Source organism: Acipenser ruthenus, chromosome 6, assembly GCF_902713425.1.
Source record: "Acipenser ruthenus chromosome 6, fAciRut3.2 maternal haplotype, whole genome shotgun sequence".
NCBI lineage: Eukaryota > Metazoa > Chordata > Actinopteri > Acipenseriformes > Acipenseridae > Acipenser > Acipenser ruthenus.
The window spans coordinates 5,258,450-5,273,877 of record NC_081194.1 but is presented as its reverse complement, the minus strand read 5'-3'; the positions used below and the strand labels follow the sequence as shown (position 1 = coordinate 5,273,877).

General features: G+C 39.1%; 1 protein-coding gene across 6 annotated transcripts in view; it reads right to left on the bottom strand.

Annotated features, from left to right (window-relative positions):
- The window catches only part of LOC117411192 (mitogen-activated protein kinase kinase kinase 4-like), a 57,036-nt gene that overhangs the window by 34,200 nt on the left and 7,408 nt on the right, over positions 1-15,428 (bottom strand). For 4 of the 6 annotated variants that reach the window (XM_034018466.3, XM_034018467.3, XM_059024846.1 and 1 more), the window contains exon 2: positions 4,517-4,698. The exons of the other annotated variants lie outside the window; for them this stretch is intronic. In XM_034018466.3, the coding sequence (XP_033874357.1) occupies positions 4,517-4,698 (182 nt within the window). The remainder of the gene's footprint in view (positions 1-4,516; positions 4,699-15,428) is intronic. 6 annotated transcript variants of the gene reach the window in all.

Here is a 15,428-nt window from a genome sequence, read left to right as displayed (position 1 = left end):
ATAAACAGTTCTGTGATAAACAGGCACACAGATGAGCTTCAACCTCATTTACCTGGGGAAGTCTCACTATGAATCCAAATGCAAAAACAAAAGTATCATGTCTGAAAAAGTAAAGCACAATTGGACAGAATGCAAGTTAATTGAATTTAAGCCATACATTAATGCTTTCTCTGTGGCTTGAGAGTGTGTAGTATTTTGCATTTTCAAAACATATTTTGGTTTGATGTGTGGACCCTTCAATTTGTTACATTTATTAAATCCTAATAAACTAATGTTTTTAAAAAAAATTTTGTTGTTTTTTTTAATTATTATTCAAGACTGAAAAAACTTCCAATCTGCAGAAAAGGGTGGAAACTAATGAAGGACACTATTATTCATGTTTACACTGAATACATGAATATGTAGAGTAGGTGTCAACATAGCCAGAACATCTGAAAATGTGTAATGCTGCCCAATGTACATCCACTCAAAAATTCTTAAAGCAACAGATGTCCCACAGTGTGTTACTGAAAATCATCTAAACTTAAAATGGCAAAAAAGGAAGATAATAAAGTCGTTTCGGGACAAACATCCAAACATTCGAACGAACGCTGCTTCACATGAAATCAAAAGCATCCAAACATTCGAACGAACGCTGCTTCACATGAAATCAAAAGCATCCAAACATTCGAACGAACGCTGCTTCACATGAAATCAAAAGCATCCCAAACATTCGAACGAACGCTGCTTCACATGAAACCAAAAGCATCCAAACATTCGAACGAACGCTGCTTCACATGAAACCAAAAGCATCCAAACATTCGAACGAACGCCGCTTCACATGAAACCAAAAGCATCCAAACATTCGAACGAACGCCGCTTCACATGAAACCAAAAGCATCCAAACATTCGAACGAACGCCGCTTCACATGAAACCAAAAGCATCCAAACATTCGAACGAACGCCGCTTCACATGAAATCAAAAGCATCCCAAACATTCGAACGAACGCTGCTTCACATGAAATCAAAAGCATCCAAACATTCGAACGAACGCCGCTTCACATGAAATCAAAAGCATCCAAACATTCGAACGAACGCCGCTTCACATGAAATCAAAAGCATCCCAAACATTCGAACGAACGCCGCTTCACATGAAATCAAAAGCATCCAAACATTCGAACGAACGCTGCTTCACATGAAATCAAAAGCATCCAAACATTCGAACGAACGCTGCTTCACATGAAATCAAAAGCATCCAAACATTCGAACGAACGCTGCTTCACATGAAACCAAAAGCATCCAAACATTCGAACGAACGCTGCTTCACATGAAATCAAAAGCATCCCAAACATTCGAACGAACGCTGCTTCACATGAAATCAAAAGCATCCAAACATTCGAACGAACGCTGCTTCACATGAAATCAAAAGCATCCAAACATTCGAACGAACGCTGCTTCACATGAAATCAAAAGCAACCACAGGGAGCTGAGGCATGGGAAGTGCTGGATTGAGCAATGTGAATAGTGTTAAACTAAAGCCATGACAGCACTATAAAAAGCAGGCTGTGAAATTATAATAGTGATACATGCAATCCTGTGAATAATGCTTCACGGCTCTGGTAATGCTGGCTGGAAATAGCTGGAGTGTGCAAACCAACACGACACACTGTGGATGACACTTCCTGCTGCAGCTAATACTAGGAGGCCTAATACGAATTCTAATAATATTTGGAAAACTGCTGTAATGTTATAAAAGTCGAAATTTGTGAGCAACCATTTCAAAATGTTATTTGATTGAGAAGACTGTCTCTGTCCTTAAGAAACTTCAATCCTCATGTTCCTCTAATGAAACAATGCCATACTTCCTGTGCTACAGACTAAAGCACACATTTACAGCATCCACAGCCTACTCATTTCACTTTGTGTGCATGCTTGAATGAATGAATGAATGAAACCACGGAAGCTATGGTACAGTAAACACCATATTTAGATTACATCCAAACAATTAAGACAAACTTCCTTCCAGCGAGCTACACATTGCATAAAGAAACAAAGGAATCACGATTTCTAGAAGGAAACATGACTTAAAATGAGAGTGCACGTGTGTCGATTTAATCCAGCCACATCAGTGAAGCCAGATAAAACAAACAGGAGAGCTGCCTGATAGCATCACAGCCCACCCTGGGGCTTCAGCTTGAGAATGCAAAAAGCCAGAAGGCTTCATTTAATCTCAAAAGTCATCTCTTTATGGTGAGGCATGAGCACAAAAACTGCAGTGTAAAATCACTAAAGTGTTAAATGCAACTACTTTTTTTTTTTCAAATGTTATTACACAGCACATGTTTCTACACCTGGCATATTCCTTCAAATGAACTCTGTGCCATGCCCTGACTGCTGCACGCTTTGTTCTTGTTCTGCATTAAAGTCATTGTAGTGGTTACACTGCTGCCAAAACACAAGGTAGAAATGATTCACTGCAATCAACTGACTGTAAATCTTTAACATGCAGAGATTGTTTTTTGAAATGACTGTTTTAAGATGCAAGCTCCAAGCCTTTGATAAAGAAATAAAACAACTGAGCTAACTAGGGATTTTGCGGAACAATTAATTTTCAATTTATTTATTTATTATTTATTATTTATTTCTTAGCAGATGCCCTTATCCAGGGCGACCTACAATCTTAAGCAAATACATTTCAAGTGTTAATCCTTTGCCTATATGTTAACATCTAACTTTGTGACAACTTGTGGTTAGTCAGCAGTGTATGTTTTTTTTTTTTATTATTATCATTTTTTTTTTTTAAATGGGATAGAAATTGTGGTATTACAGCAAATGTAGACTGGTACTGTATTGCAGAAGACTAATGTATTGGAAATGGAAAACAATTCCTGTTAAGTGAAATAAAAACACATTTCTAGGTAGATTTTCAGTAAAGAACTGTGCTTTGAATGAGCTTCTACTCAACTGCAGGTCCAAGTGAATAGGGTTCAGGGTCACTGTTAGGGAGTTCAAAGGTGCAGGTTGCGTACCAGGTCAGAAATTGAATTATGCAATTACCAAGGGCGTTCAGGGTTAGACACTAGCATTAGCCCTGCACCCAATGCTGTGTTTCTGAATACTTTAAGTATATATTGTTTAAAAACTAACAGGTTCCTTGTTTCAACTAGTCTGATACACTTCATAACGTATCTGAAAAGCAAAACGGTGTTCCTGCACATTGCCAGAAGTAGAAAAACGTTTCAACTAGTGCCTTCAGTGCTGTAGCTAAAATGTTTGTCTACCTGACAGCATTTCTCTACTTGTTCCTTTTTTCTAGGCAAGCCGACTGCCCACTTACAAACAAAACTGGTATTTACTTTAATAAAAGAAAAAGAAAGATCAAGGGTAGGTTACACGAGCAGCCTGGCACACAAGAATTGCTATACCTGCCACACACATTCAATTACTTAATGCCCTATGTAAAGATGTTTGTCCAAATATGTTCTAGCAATGGCACCTGGCAACAACGCTGGCTTCATTTTCGAAATATTCTGAATAAATGTACCGGATTCTGCTGAGTCAACGCCCCAGCTTATTGCTGAAAATAAAATTTGCACCATTAATTTCCGGTTTTTAATAACCATGCGCAAATAATGCCGGAGGGGAAATATCGCGGCTCACGCGAATAGAAAAAAACTGCCTAGAGGTAGTTGCTCTGTGTATTAATGATTCAGACAATTGCTGAGACATGACCCGAGTAGTGCACCACTGCTATAGTGCTACTTTGGATGCTACGTTAATTTATTACATTGTGTTGTGTTTTCACACTGGACACTCCAATTTCTTACTTTGAGATTATGTAAAGCCATTTATTTTAGTGGAACGAAAATTTCATGTGTTTATATATTTTTTAAATGCAACGACTTTTATCCTAGCAATTTTCACGTACAAATGTGGTTTTTCATGATGTCCTTTTACATTGCACACTGTAGCTTTAAAGTTGAATGTTTGTTTTGTGAAAATATTTGAAATGACAAAACAGTGGACATACTGCAGCAACTTTGAATTGTATTTCATCAGTCAATAAACATGTTGATTGCACTTCTTGATTCTGTAGCGTGACTGTGTGCATTGCTCTACCTTGGAATTTTAAGCATGCCTAATTGTAAACGTAATCTATTTACCTGATGTTAATACCAGTAATTTCGCCCCTGCCCCCTGGCTCATTTTCCAAGATGTCCTCATTCCTTTAAGTCCTGCCTTTCAACTTGTTGAAAATACACAGATTAAAATTGCAACTGAAGTTATTTAAACTTTATACGACACCTGAAAGGATGGAAAACACATAACTGCAAGCCTTATGACTAGTAGTGTGCAGCTGATCAATGCTAGTACCCTTTGCCAAAATGTTTGTGCAAGTTACTGTCATGTTTTCATGTTGTTGTTGTATTACTATCTAAAGCAGTTTGTGTTGCTTGACCTTGAAAGGCGCTACATGACCCTGGCTTGTACTGCTTTGTATAAAATAGTGCACCAGACTTCATACAACACTGCCAACCTCTGTTTGGTGCTCGGCTGACTGCTTTCGCCACGCTGTTCCTCTGGTGTTTTCCGGACATGCGTTTCACCTGACGGGGTGTGCATGGTGGGGAGGAGCTGAAAGCTTCCACATTTGGGTCGTCTGAAAACTCTTCCACTTCCAAACTCCCTGAAGCTGCGTCTTCTGATAGGCTGTCTTGCCTGGAAAAAATAGATAGTTAGGGAAAGTCCTCCAGACTAGATGAGAAATAATTCTTCAGAACAATTATGGGGGGGGGGGGGGGGGGGGGGGGGAGGAGAGACGACACGGATGACTGGGGGAGTAATCCTCCAGTCAGCTCTGTAACCTTTCTGTAGTTAGTCAGCAGTGTATGGACTGGGGGAGGTTAAATGTACTAGGGTCCACTTTTGACATGTAAAGAACGTTAGCTGCATGTACAGTGATTTATAAATGACAACAGGGAATGACAGGTAAAGTCGACCCTGTCTACAACTGAAATACAAATGCGTATAGATTGCATGCATGAGCTGCTGGCTTAGTAGTTATTTGCAGGTCCTGGTAAATAGAACTCAAGAGTCACAGTTATGGAGTTCAACAACTTGCAGATTGTGTACTACTGTATAGTCAGTGGTTTGCACCCACTGACTACAAATGCCTTTTGCCTATAGTAGCAGCGTCACTAGCCGGGTTTCAGAAATACACAGGTTACCAATTGATGACAGACAGACAGAAGCGAGACCTATTAATATATTAACTTGTCATTGACATCATGTTTTTCAGAGGCCCAACTGAATTCCAGTCAGCTGGCCATTTAAACACCTAAAAAGAAACCCAAGACTGGGAGCAGGGCTAATGCCCTGACCCAGCAGAACTAGCACTCCACAGCAACAGCAACTGCAACTGCACTTCCTGAACAGGTTCTCACATGTCCCACGGTCACTGTCATGCCAAAAAGGGTGTGCAGTGCAGTCATTCTTCCTGCCTTTATTTACTGAAAAGCTTATCAGTCATGAGGTTAAACTGAAAACGAACCTTGCTGTGTGGGTGGTGTTTCTCGTACGAATGTGAATCCACACAGATCCAGGTTAAAAAAATAAATCAAATTATATGCATATATGTATATATATATACAAACACACACACACCAATCTATCACAAGTTATTTAAAGCAGCTTGGCACTACATGTACAGACAAAAAGGCAATTTGTCCTCCTCTCTATTTTACACTTAAGAGTAAACCAACAAAAGCAACATTCCATTGAAAAACAAATATATACATAGTGTTCGAAAATTATATTGCCCGACACGCCCGGGGCACGTACAAATTTCGGTGGGGCATGTAAAAAAAATTGCTTACATGCCCGAGTTGGGCACCTACAATTTTTCAATGCCCTAAAACAAAAGCAAGTGATTACTTTATTACAGATTTAAACTTCATATTTGCTCCCACATCACTTTCTTTTTTTTTTTTTTTACCTACATCACTTCCAGCCAGCATCTCATGTGTTCCAGTATTGCGTTCCTGTCCACCTGCGCGAGCAGCAGAAAATGTAATGCCCGAGTGTTTTGAGCTGCTGTTGGTTAAGCTGTTCTGCTGTCGGAGTGATAACGGATTGTATTTGCAATGGATTACCGAAACTGGGGGTAAATAACAAAAAGCGCACAGATGCAGCAAAATTTGAGCATTCTTTAAAGTTTATTTTAAAATAATTGTATTTTGTGTCATTCATGAGGTTTCCATGTGGGTCAATTTACACTTGAAATGACAATGCGCGTGCACATTTGGAAGAATTACTCGGGTAAATCAGGTTTCTGGCCGAAAAAAAACAGCCAAAGCGAAGGATAGGGTAAATCTAATTTCCTCGTGTAAATGACGAAACACACGGGAAAATCCGCACCCTGTTTTGCAGGGAAACCCGCATTTCACGTGTAAATGTTAATGAGCGTGTTTATCCTTAACTATAAATATTGCATGGGATCAGGTCAGTTGTTACTGTGGATTCCAAGACGGCAAAAATTAAATGACTGATGGGCGATTTTATAGTTAGCCGTGGTGTAGTTCACCTTAATGCTAATGCGGGCAGCTTTTTTTATTATTGTTTTTTGCTGTGTCTGGACTGTCATGTTGTATATCTCTTGTGGGTTTACAGTTCTGTATAAAACCACTTACCATGAACTGCGTTATGCCCTTGTTATAGTTTTAAAGCAGCTGTCTGAGAATACCCTTGCTGTAAAAACTACGCTAAAGTTAAACACGAAGAGCAAGTGAGCTGCTTAAATGTCTAACTCAATTAATTCCTGTCCTTTTTCTGATCCCAGCTAGTCCAAAGACAACGCGTGTCTGCCCTCCACGTTAATAAATATAGCTGGTGAACTGGATTTCATAAACCAGCTCGATCACCCAAAACAGCGCAACAACATCTAAGCTGTTGATGCCCTCTCAGAACTGACGAAATAAAATTGACCAAATTTGTTTGCATCATTAATATGCAACACAACAGTAAATCCAACACAACTTACAAGACAGCGGAAGCATCACATCGCTGCTGCCCAATTGAAACTGCTGGCTGAGGTAACCCAGTTGCCAAGTCTGCATATAATAAGCGGGATTGGGCTTGTTTTTGAGAGGCGGGTTGGATTTTGCATAACCACAGATACTCTAACATGGGTCACGCTTGTTTTGGGCTTTTTTTTCTTTTTCTTGCGAGACTTGGCAGCACTGTTAACCTTCCCCGTGTGTCTCACGGGCAGCCTGATTCCTGAACACCTCATTTTGTGTTGACAGAGTTTGTGCAGGATACAGCAGACAGTGGCAATTTTGGGAACAAACTAATGCACCTCAGTCCATTTCATCAGCATCTGCCACCTCCCTTTCAAGTGCCCACCAGCCATATTTGCCCAAGCGTTGTGTTGAATGCTTCCTCAACAGCTGTCAGCCGTCCGGACGGGTAGGGTTTCTAAGCCAGGGTAGTATACGCAGCATCACCTGATGCCCTATATGCTGTATTGCCTGAATGAAAGGGGCCATGGTGATCTGCAATACCTGTTGGTCAGTTTCATTTTATACTCATTTTCATTTTTAATTCGTAAGATAATGATTTGTATTCACTACTAACGACATGACACCACGCTAATAACATTTGAAAAACAATTTGGGCAAGAGCAGTAAAACACATTATTAACTAACCCGGCACAAGGTATTTTGCTTTATTACAGCAGCTTAGATTCACTCGTGTACCAGTTCTCTGCACATGGAAACCGCATTTTCACAAAATGTCACTAGTCTTCAAAAACAGCACAAGTTCTTTACGCATAGCTAACTTGCATATCAACCCCCACCTTTCCCATTCATTTGCATAACGTCGGGTGAAAAGCCCGGTTTACTCGAGTAAAATAAACTGAGCGAATGGAAACCCAAAAAAACATTTTATACCAGACATTTCTTGTGTAAACATCTCGAGTTTAAAAAAAAACAAAAACACTTGCATGGAAACCCCATGATTGAGTACACCACTGTTAAACTATTTTGGCCGTTCCCCCTTATGCACCCCAACATGAACACCGGTTTGACCCACGGTCTGCACTATTATCAGCGATGTGTATGCAACAGAAGCCGCTGGTAGATTACAAAAACGATTAATTAAACTTAGGCTAGGTAGTTGTTATCTTAGTATGTTTTTATTCTCTATTAATTAAATTATATCAAGAGAGAACCAGATTGTTGTTATTTTTTATTGCTTTGGTTTAATATAATATAGCAGGCTAATGTTCCTATTGAAGTAGACTACAATATATTTTTTTCATTAAAGTTGTCGTTGTTCTTTGTTGAAATTAATGTTCAGCTTTCATATTTTGTTGTGTACTACTAATTTAATCAAACCAAGTAGTGTAAGAAGTTGTATCGTTCATGACGTTTTTCAAACAAGTAAGCTTATTTGTGTATTAAAAATGACAGAGTTGGGTTCCCGAGTGGCGCATCCAGTAAAAGCACTTGCGTAGAGTGCAGGATGCGCCCTATAGTCTGGACGTCGCGAGTTCGCAGTCCAGGCTATTCCTTTGCCGACCGAGGACGGGAGCTCCCAGGGGGCGGCACTCAATTGGCCTAGCGTCGCCCGGGGGGAGGGAGGGTTAGGTCAGCCAGGGGGTCCTCGGCTCACAGCGCACCAGCGACCCCTGTAGTCTGGCCTGGCGCCTGCGGGCTTGCCTGTAAGCTGCCCGAGAGCTGCGTTGTCCTCCGACGCTGTAGCTCTTGGGTGGCTGCATGGTGAGTCCGCATTGTGAAAAAAAGCGGTCGGCTGACGGCACACATTTCGGAGGACAGTGTGTGTTCGTCTTCGCCCTCCCGAGTCAGTGCAGGGGTGGTAGCGGTGAGCTGAGCATAATAAAATAATTGGCCATTCCAAATTGGGAGAAAATAATAAAAATAATTGGCAACGACTAAATTTATTTAAAAAAAAAAAAATGACAGAGTTGAGCCAGTGTTATCTTACTTAAAGGCACTCAAGCTGAAATCGTAAAGTAATTTAAATTAGGCTACAAACGTGGCAGCGGACTGTCTCTCTTTAGAGCGCACGCAAGAACTTGCAGACTTGATACAACTGTGTTGAGAATTTAAAAAGAAATCATTTTATGAGATTTTTACCTAGAGGTACCGGGAATATGACTGCATGCCCAGAGGTAACGGGGCTGTGCCCCGGCACAAATTAAGCACTGGATGTATTCTTATTGGATGAAAAAAAAATGGCAACTAAGAGGATGCAGCAGTGGAACACTGGATGTTTGAGACTGTTGGCACGAGACACTCTGCTGACACACAGCAGGACATGCAGTCCAGAAGTCCTATCGGTGTGGAATTGGTAATACTCAGTAATTCATTTTACTTCACTAGCCCAATGAGAAGAGATGCAGCTACAGTACAGTATACACAAGTATTGAATACTTCCACTTTTCCAACAGCAGTTTTTTGTGGAGTATATATACAGATGGGCTTTTTATCACATGTATCTTTCACCACCATGCAGTGAGATAGGAAATTATCATTTTGACATTAGTATCCAGACTATTACAATCCCCGGCTCCTACTCCCTCCTTTAATACATAATGCGCCCACACATATTCCCAAATAAAAACAGATCTACCAGAAGCCAAAACAGAATTTAAACCTGTATTCTTATTGTTGGCAAAAGCAAACAGCACAGTACTAAATGTACCTTATCAACAGAACTGAACATTTTGCACAAACAAGTTTTGTTTTTGTTTTTGTCCCCTCTCATTTTCCTGGACAAAAGCCATTAAGTATGCTTTTACTATTGGTACAAAGCAGATGATGATGAGGCACAATTACAGACAAATACAGTAATATAGTAGCTGTTCCGATATATCCCAAGATCCCTGAATCAATGCCCCCTTTAACAAAAGCACCGGATACTGTAGCAGGTTTCACAACTGATCTCCATTACATCTGTTGCTGTATTGATGCCTTGCTTTCTGCAGACCACTGGTGAGTGTAATTAGTCAGTGGTATTGCAATACACATTCCAGAAAGCTGCCTTCCACGGATGTGCCTAATATTGCAGTGGGGTTTACTGTGTAGAGCTTCCACAACTAGAGTGAGAATCAACAGGTAGAAATCCTTAACAAAAGCAGTGCAATACAACAGGTACTAGACTTGCCTGTAGGCTAAAGTCCTAGGTTCACATCTAGCAATATCTTCATACTACCAACACACTGGAATGGTATACTGTACAGCATTGGATTTTAAACTATTTAAAAAAAAAAAACAACAACAAAAGTGATAGAAATACCAAAATATTCAGATGTTATTGTATAAACAAACACAGGAATGATTAAAAAAATAATAATAATAAAAAAGTCTGCTTGTTTCGCGAATCCCCTGAAACCTCCTCCCCCCACCCCCTCCATACAGGTGGCAGTGGCAGTGTGAAGGCACTTTATGAGTATAAAGAACATTTGACCTGGAAGCCGACTGTAAAACACCTGAGCATCTTTTAGGCATTCATCTCCAGTACGGTTCATTACTTTTCAGAAACACTGGTTCCATGCCAGGAGTAGGTAAGCAGTCACATAGCACAATACTGCAGCCATACCAGGTCACCAACACCATGGATACTGTAGATTTGATTCAATTGGCATCTCAAAATGAGATAACAGCATTAGAAACACTGTAGTCAAGTTACAAGTCAGATGGTTACCTGGTGTTTACAGTATCAGAATTCAAATCTCAAGAATCAGACTGCTGTTCAATTTCATCTGGAAAATACTCTGAACTTGACAGCATGCGTTTACTGTAGCAGTAAGATAAACGTAACAGAGTGTTCCAGTCAGACTGAAGTTACTAGAGGTCATTAACACTGCTAAGCCTGAGACACATGAGCGGTACAGTAACGCGTGGAAAAATCAACACTTTGACGTGCATATCGCTCACCATTTCTTTAAGAGAATGAACTCGTATTGACGAAAAAATACCGTAGCGGAAATGTATCGCAGCAGCTCTCACTCTAACCAATCAGATGGGTGGTTTGGGACTGCATGATACGTCATATCTGGATGAAAACTTCAGAATATCCATCAACATGATTTGTGTGATTAATATCTTATACTACTTCATCACACACATATGTAACAAGACGACATGTTAATTCCAAATTACATTCAAAACATTCTGACCTGGTTTTATTTGGTGCCTGTTACAGGGCTTGAAATTAACTTTTCCATGCACTAGCCACCATGGCTAGTGGATGGAAAAAATCCACCGGCCACACAGACATTTTACCAGCCAACATCGTTCTGGGGGGCAAATGAAAATGCAAAAACAAGCAACATTTATGAGCAGTCTCAACAGAGTCTGAAACAATCTGCCTCATAAGTGAAGATATCGCTTCTGAGATGTGTTGGGCATCTGCCCTCTCCACTCGCACAAACTGAAGTTACCAGCCCTTTCTGGCAGAATCATACTAGCTCCTCTTCTATGACAGTGGCATCAGTTGAACCATCTGACATCACTGACAGGAACTTTGCGCCTTTTATTTTCTCTTGCAGCTGCCTTGTTTCTACCTCAGCAATGTAGCCTAGTGCATAAATACTCTTGCTTTTTTGTCATTCCTGTAAGGACTTCCTAGATTTAGCCTGATCTGTTCAACCTTATATTACTAAAAAATAATTGAAATAATTTTTTAAAAAATTCTATTTTCTATTGTCACACTTTCTGACTGAGGATCTGCTAAGCATTAACCTACTATGTTTTTCAAGCTTTAAAACAAGTCAGTTCAAGATAAAATTGATTCCAGTAAATTCGCCAAAATTCATCGTTAAGGATACCATTTTGTCACCGTAATTTTTAGTACATTTCACGGGCGAGTTGCGGGAAAAAAACATTTTTTTTTTTTTTCTTCAATAATATCAACGAGATGTTTACATTGGTTGTTTCTGAGTAGCCTACACTGCCTCTTAAACATAAATACAAACAAAAAAACTGAGTTGAAAGGTCAAATCACACAGGCAGCACCGTGTCCAAGAAAGGGGGCATCAGCAATATCAGAAAAAAGACCTGAAACAGATAAACCTCTTGTTTTGTCTACAGTTTGTCAGGAAATAAAAAAGATGTTCAGTGGCAAGCTAAAGTATTTTGTTTAGCAATGTTTAGTTTTAGAGAAAGTGAGTATTTATTTTTAAGACTAAGACTATTAAGAAATGTCATTAATATTTTTTGAAGATGCAAGCCCACTTTTTTTGTTTCAAAAAATTTAATTAATAAGCACTGTATGCATGTGAAGATCACAACTGAGAGTTTACAGTAACATGTGATCTATTCATTACATGCTCGCTCAGCTACAAAATACAAATCTCATTCGCTGACCTGCATAGCTACATGTAAATGCTGTGTGCAGACACACCCAAATTATTTACAGATACTTGCACATTTGTATATTCAGTGCATGACATAATGCATTTTAAAGGAAATAAAGGCAGTGCCTAATAAAATGTGTTTTTACATCGATTTCCAAGATTTCAGACTTTTGTTCAAATTCACAATTTTCACAACCTCAGTGACAAAATCATATCCTTATTCATTGTACCGTGGTTGCACTATAGTTTACAAGCAATCATTTTAATCTATTTTTCAGAGTTTGTAGCAAGCAAAATAATAATAAAAAAAATATTGGACGTACTTATCCTAAATTGAAAATAAATAAATAAATAAATAAATAAATAAATAAATAAATAAATCTTTAGCACAGTAATATATATATTTTTTTCTTAAAGGTTGCCCTACTAAAATGAACACCTCTTTAATTGACGTTTATTTAAAATGTAACTAAGAAATCTCACACAGAGTGAAGCAATACACATTTTAATTTTGCAACATTTAAATAAGATCACTATTCATGAATGACAAGGTAGCGTTGAGATGATGGGATACTGTTGCAGAGTACAATTCCACTCGTTTCTTTCCTGGTCTGTAAATAACAATATTTAATACTTTAACTGCATACTGGACTGCATACTGCTAAACGGCATTTAATTTAGTTTGAAATTCTTCCTCTTCCGTCTCATCATCACTGGAACTCCAGTCCATCATTTGTGGCCAGTTTGGCTGTATTGGTAGCGCCATGATTTACTTTGGAAACCGCCGCCGGATACGCTGTTGCGTGTCCACCTATTTTGCAGTATCGCCCCTCACCGCTCCCAGCTAGCAGGGTCACGACACTCATGTGTGTCCCAGCCTTTACAGGGGAATACACACGTGAATTTCCTGCTCGCCCAGCCCAGACAGCAATGTATTTTACCTGCCACATTTAACTTGTAGAATAAATCTGTACAATAATGAATAGGCTTTTCCTGTATCAACACTTCCTTTAGTGCTCCGACAATATACTGCTCCCCATTTCAATGCTGATTTTATCCATTACAAAAGGCAGAAATACAGTAACTTTTAAAAAATATGTACTTAATTGGCTTGGCAAACTAGCCACGATGACACAAAGATTAACACATCAGCTTGGAATGAATAATAAAAAAAATAAATAAAAAAATAAAAGTATTATGTCATACCTCAGGATGTTTGTTTTGTTGCTGGAAGAGGTGCATGTTAGTAACCTAACACATAAAACTTAATTCAGATTAAATAACCTGAAAGTCCGCCAACAACATTGTGCCTTTATTGTAGAAAAAAGTACAGTCCATAATGCTAATACACACAAAAAAAAACAGCAGCATGTGGAAAATGTGGACCAAACTGTACTCAGCACATTCACAGTACATGTACATACTGTGTTTAATTGTGTACATATACAGTAGATGATATGCACAGTACAGGACTAGACTTTGCATTTCAGATAGACTTCCTTTGTTTCCATTAAAAAAAAAAAAAACACTTACGCAATGCACTTTTTTTTTTTTTTACAGTCAAGATGATCTAGAGTGCTTATACAGTAAAGCTGAAGATAACTAACAATCATAAGCCAGAAATCAAGTGAGCTACAGCAGATTCTAAGAACCTCCAGAATTTGTATACCCAGCTTTATCCCAAAGAGACAAACTGTTCTAGACAGATATAGGTCTACTAAAGCAGTGTAAAGCAGCAACCAAAAACAGAACTTGTACTCAGTAAAAAAAAAAAAAATAATTAAAATGAACATGCTTTACAGTTTAAGGTGTAGTCCCTGTTCGGTTTACTACTTCTGTAGCAGTGTCCTCATTTGAGCTGCTTACTGTAGTATGGTAATCACGGCATTGCTAAACACCAGTTTTAGAGAAGGGGGTTGGGGTTTCTTGGTGTTGAGTCAAAGCTTTTCTGCAGATATCAGAGAAAGGTAATCTTGGATTCAGAGACTAGGCATGTGTCCTTTCACTGTTCAGCATGGGGGGCATCCATTGTCAGTAGGTGGCAAGCGTGGCTATTATTTTTTTACTTGTGAGTAACCCATTCACTGAGAATTGGCACTTACCGAATTGTACGTCACAGCTGGTTTGTGAGCTAGAACTCACACCAGGGGAAAATGAAAAGCTACAAGTATCAAATTGTGTTTCTGGAGACATAAGGGATCCAATTTCACACTACAATAGCAAGCTAGACTGGTGCTCATACTCTTCCCTTTTGTTTGTGTGTGGTGAGGGAATTGGTCATTTTGAAATTCTCTTAAAAAAATAACAGGGTCACCTGTTGGCAGTGTGTGATACATTACAGATTAATTGAGAAAACTTCACTTGTCAGTGAAACTAATATCAGCAACAACAAAAAAAGGACTGAATGTGCATAAACCACTTCCATCGTGCTGATTACTGGCAGCCTACAGCATGTGCGTAAGCTTGTAAACCACCTCTGATGGTGCTGCAACGAGGGCTAAGAGCATTACAGTGTTTATGCAGGTATATAAACAGCTTTTTTCATGGGTGTAATTTAGCATTTATTTCAGGATATTGTTTGTTGTCAAGCCTGGAAATTAATTATGCAAACTCAGAAATGAACAAAAGCTAGGTTTTACTTTGAACTTTCCTTACTTGTTTTGCATGTCAGGTACAGACAAGTCACATATCATTTACTCCATTCACAGGAAGACATAATAATAATACAAAGGAATCCACAGACAGCCTTGCAAACAGCCAATCAAGATACAGGAATGCCTCACTCTCTCTCTCTGTTGTTCCAACAGGTGTTTGACTCCTTTAAATTACATACATCATCACATTGTTATGAACTAGTTAAGGGCAATTTAAGCTGTGCTGTGTACATCAAAAGAAACAGAGTCCATCTGCTTAGAAATACTCTAAAGATAAAGACTGTGATAGCAGCCCATTCAGATCTGTTTGTCATCCATTTGCCAGTAAAGTTGATAGATGTACTGGCCATTGGAACACGCATGGGTCAATTTGCTTACTTTGATTCCAAGAATGTGCAAAAATCGAAATA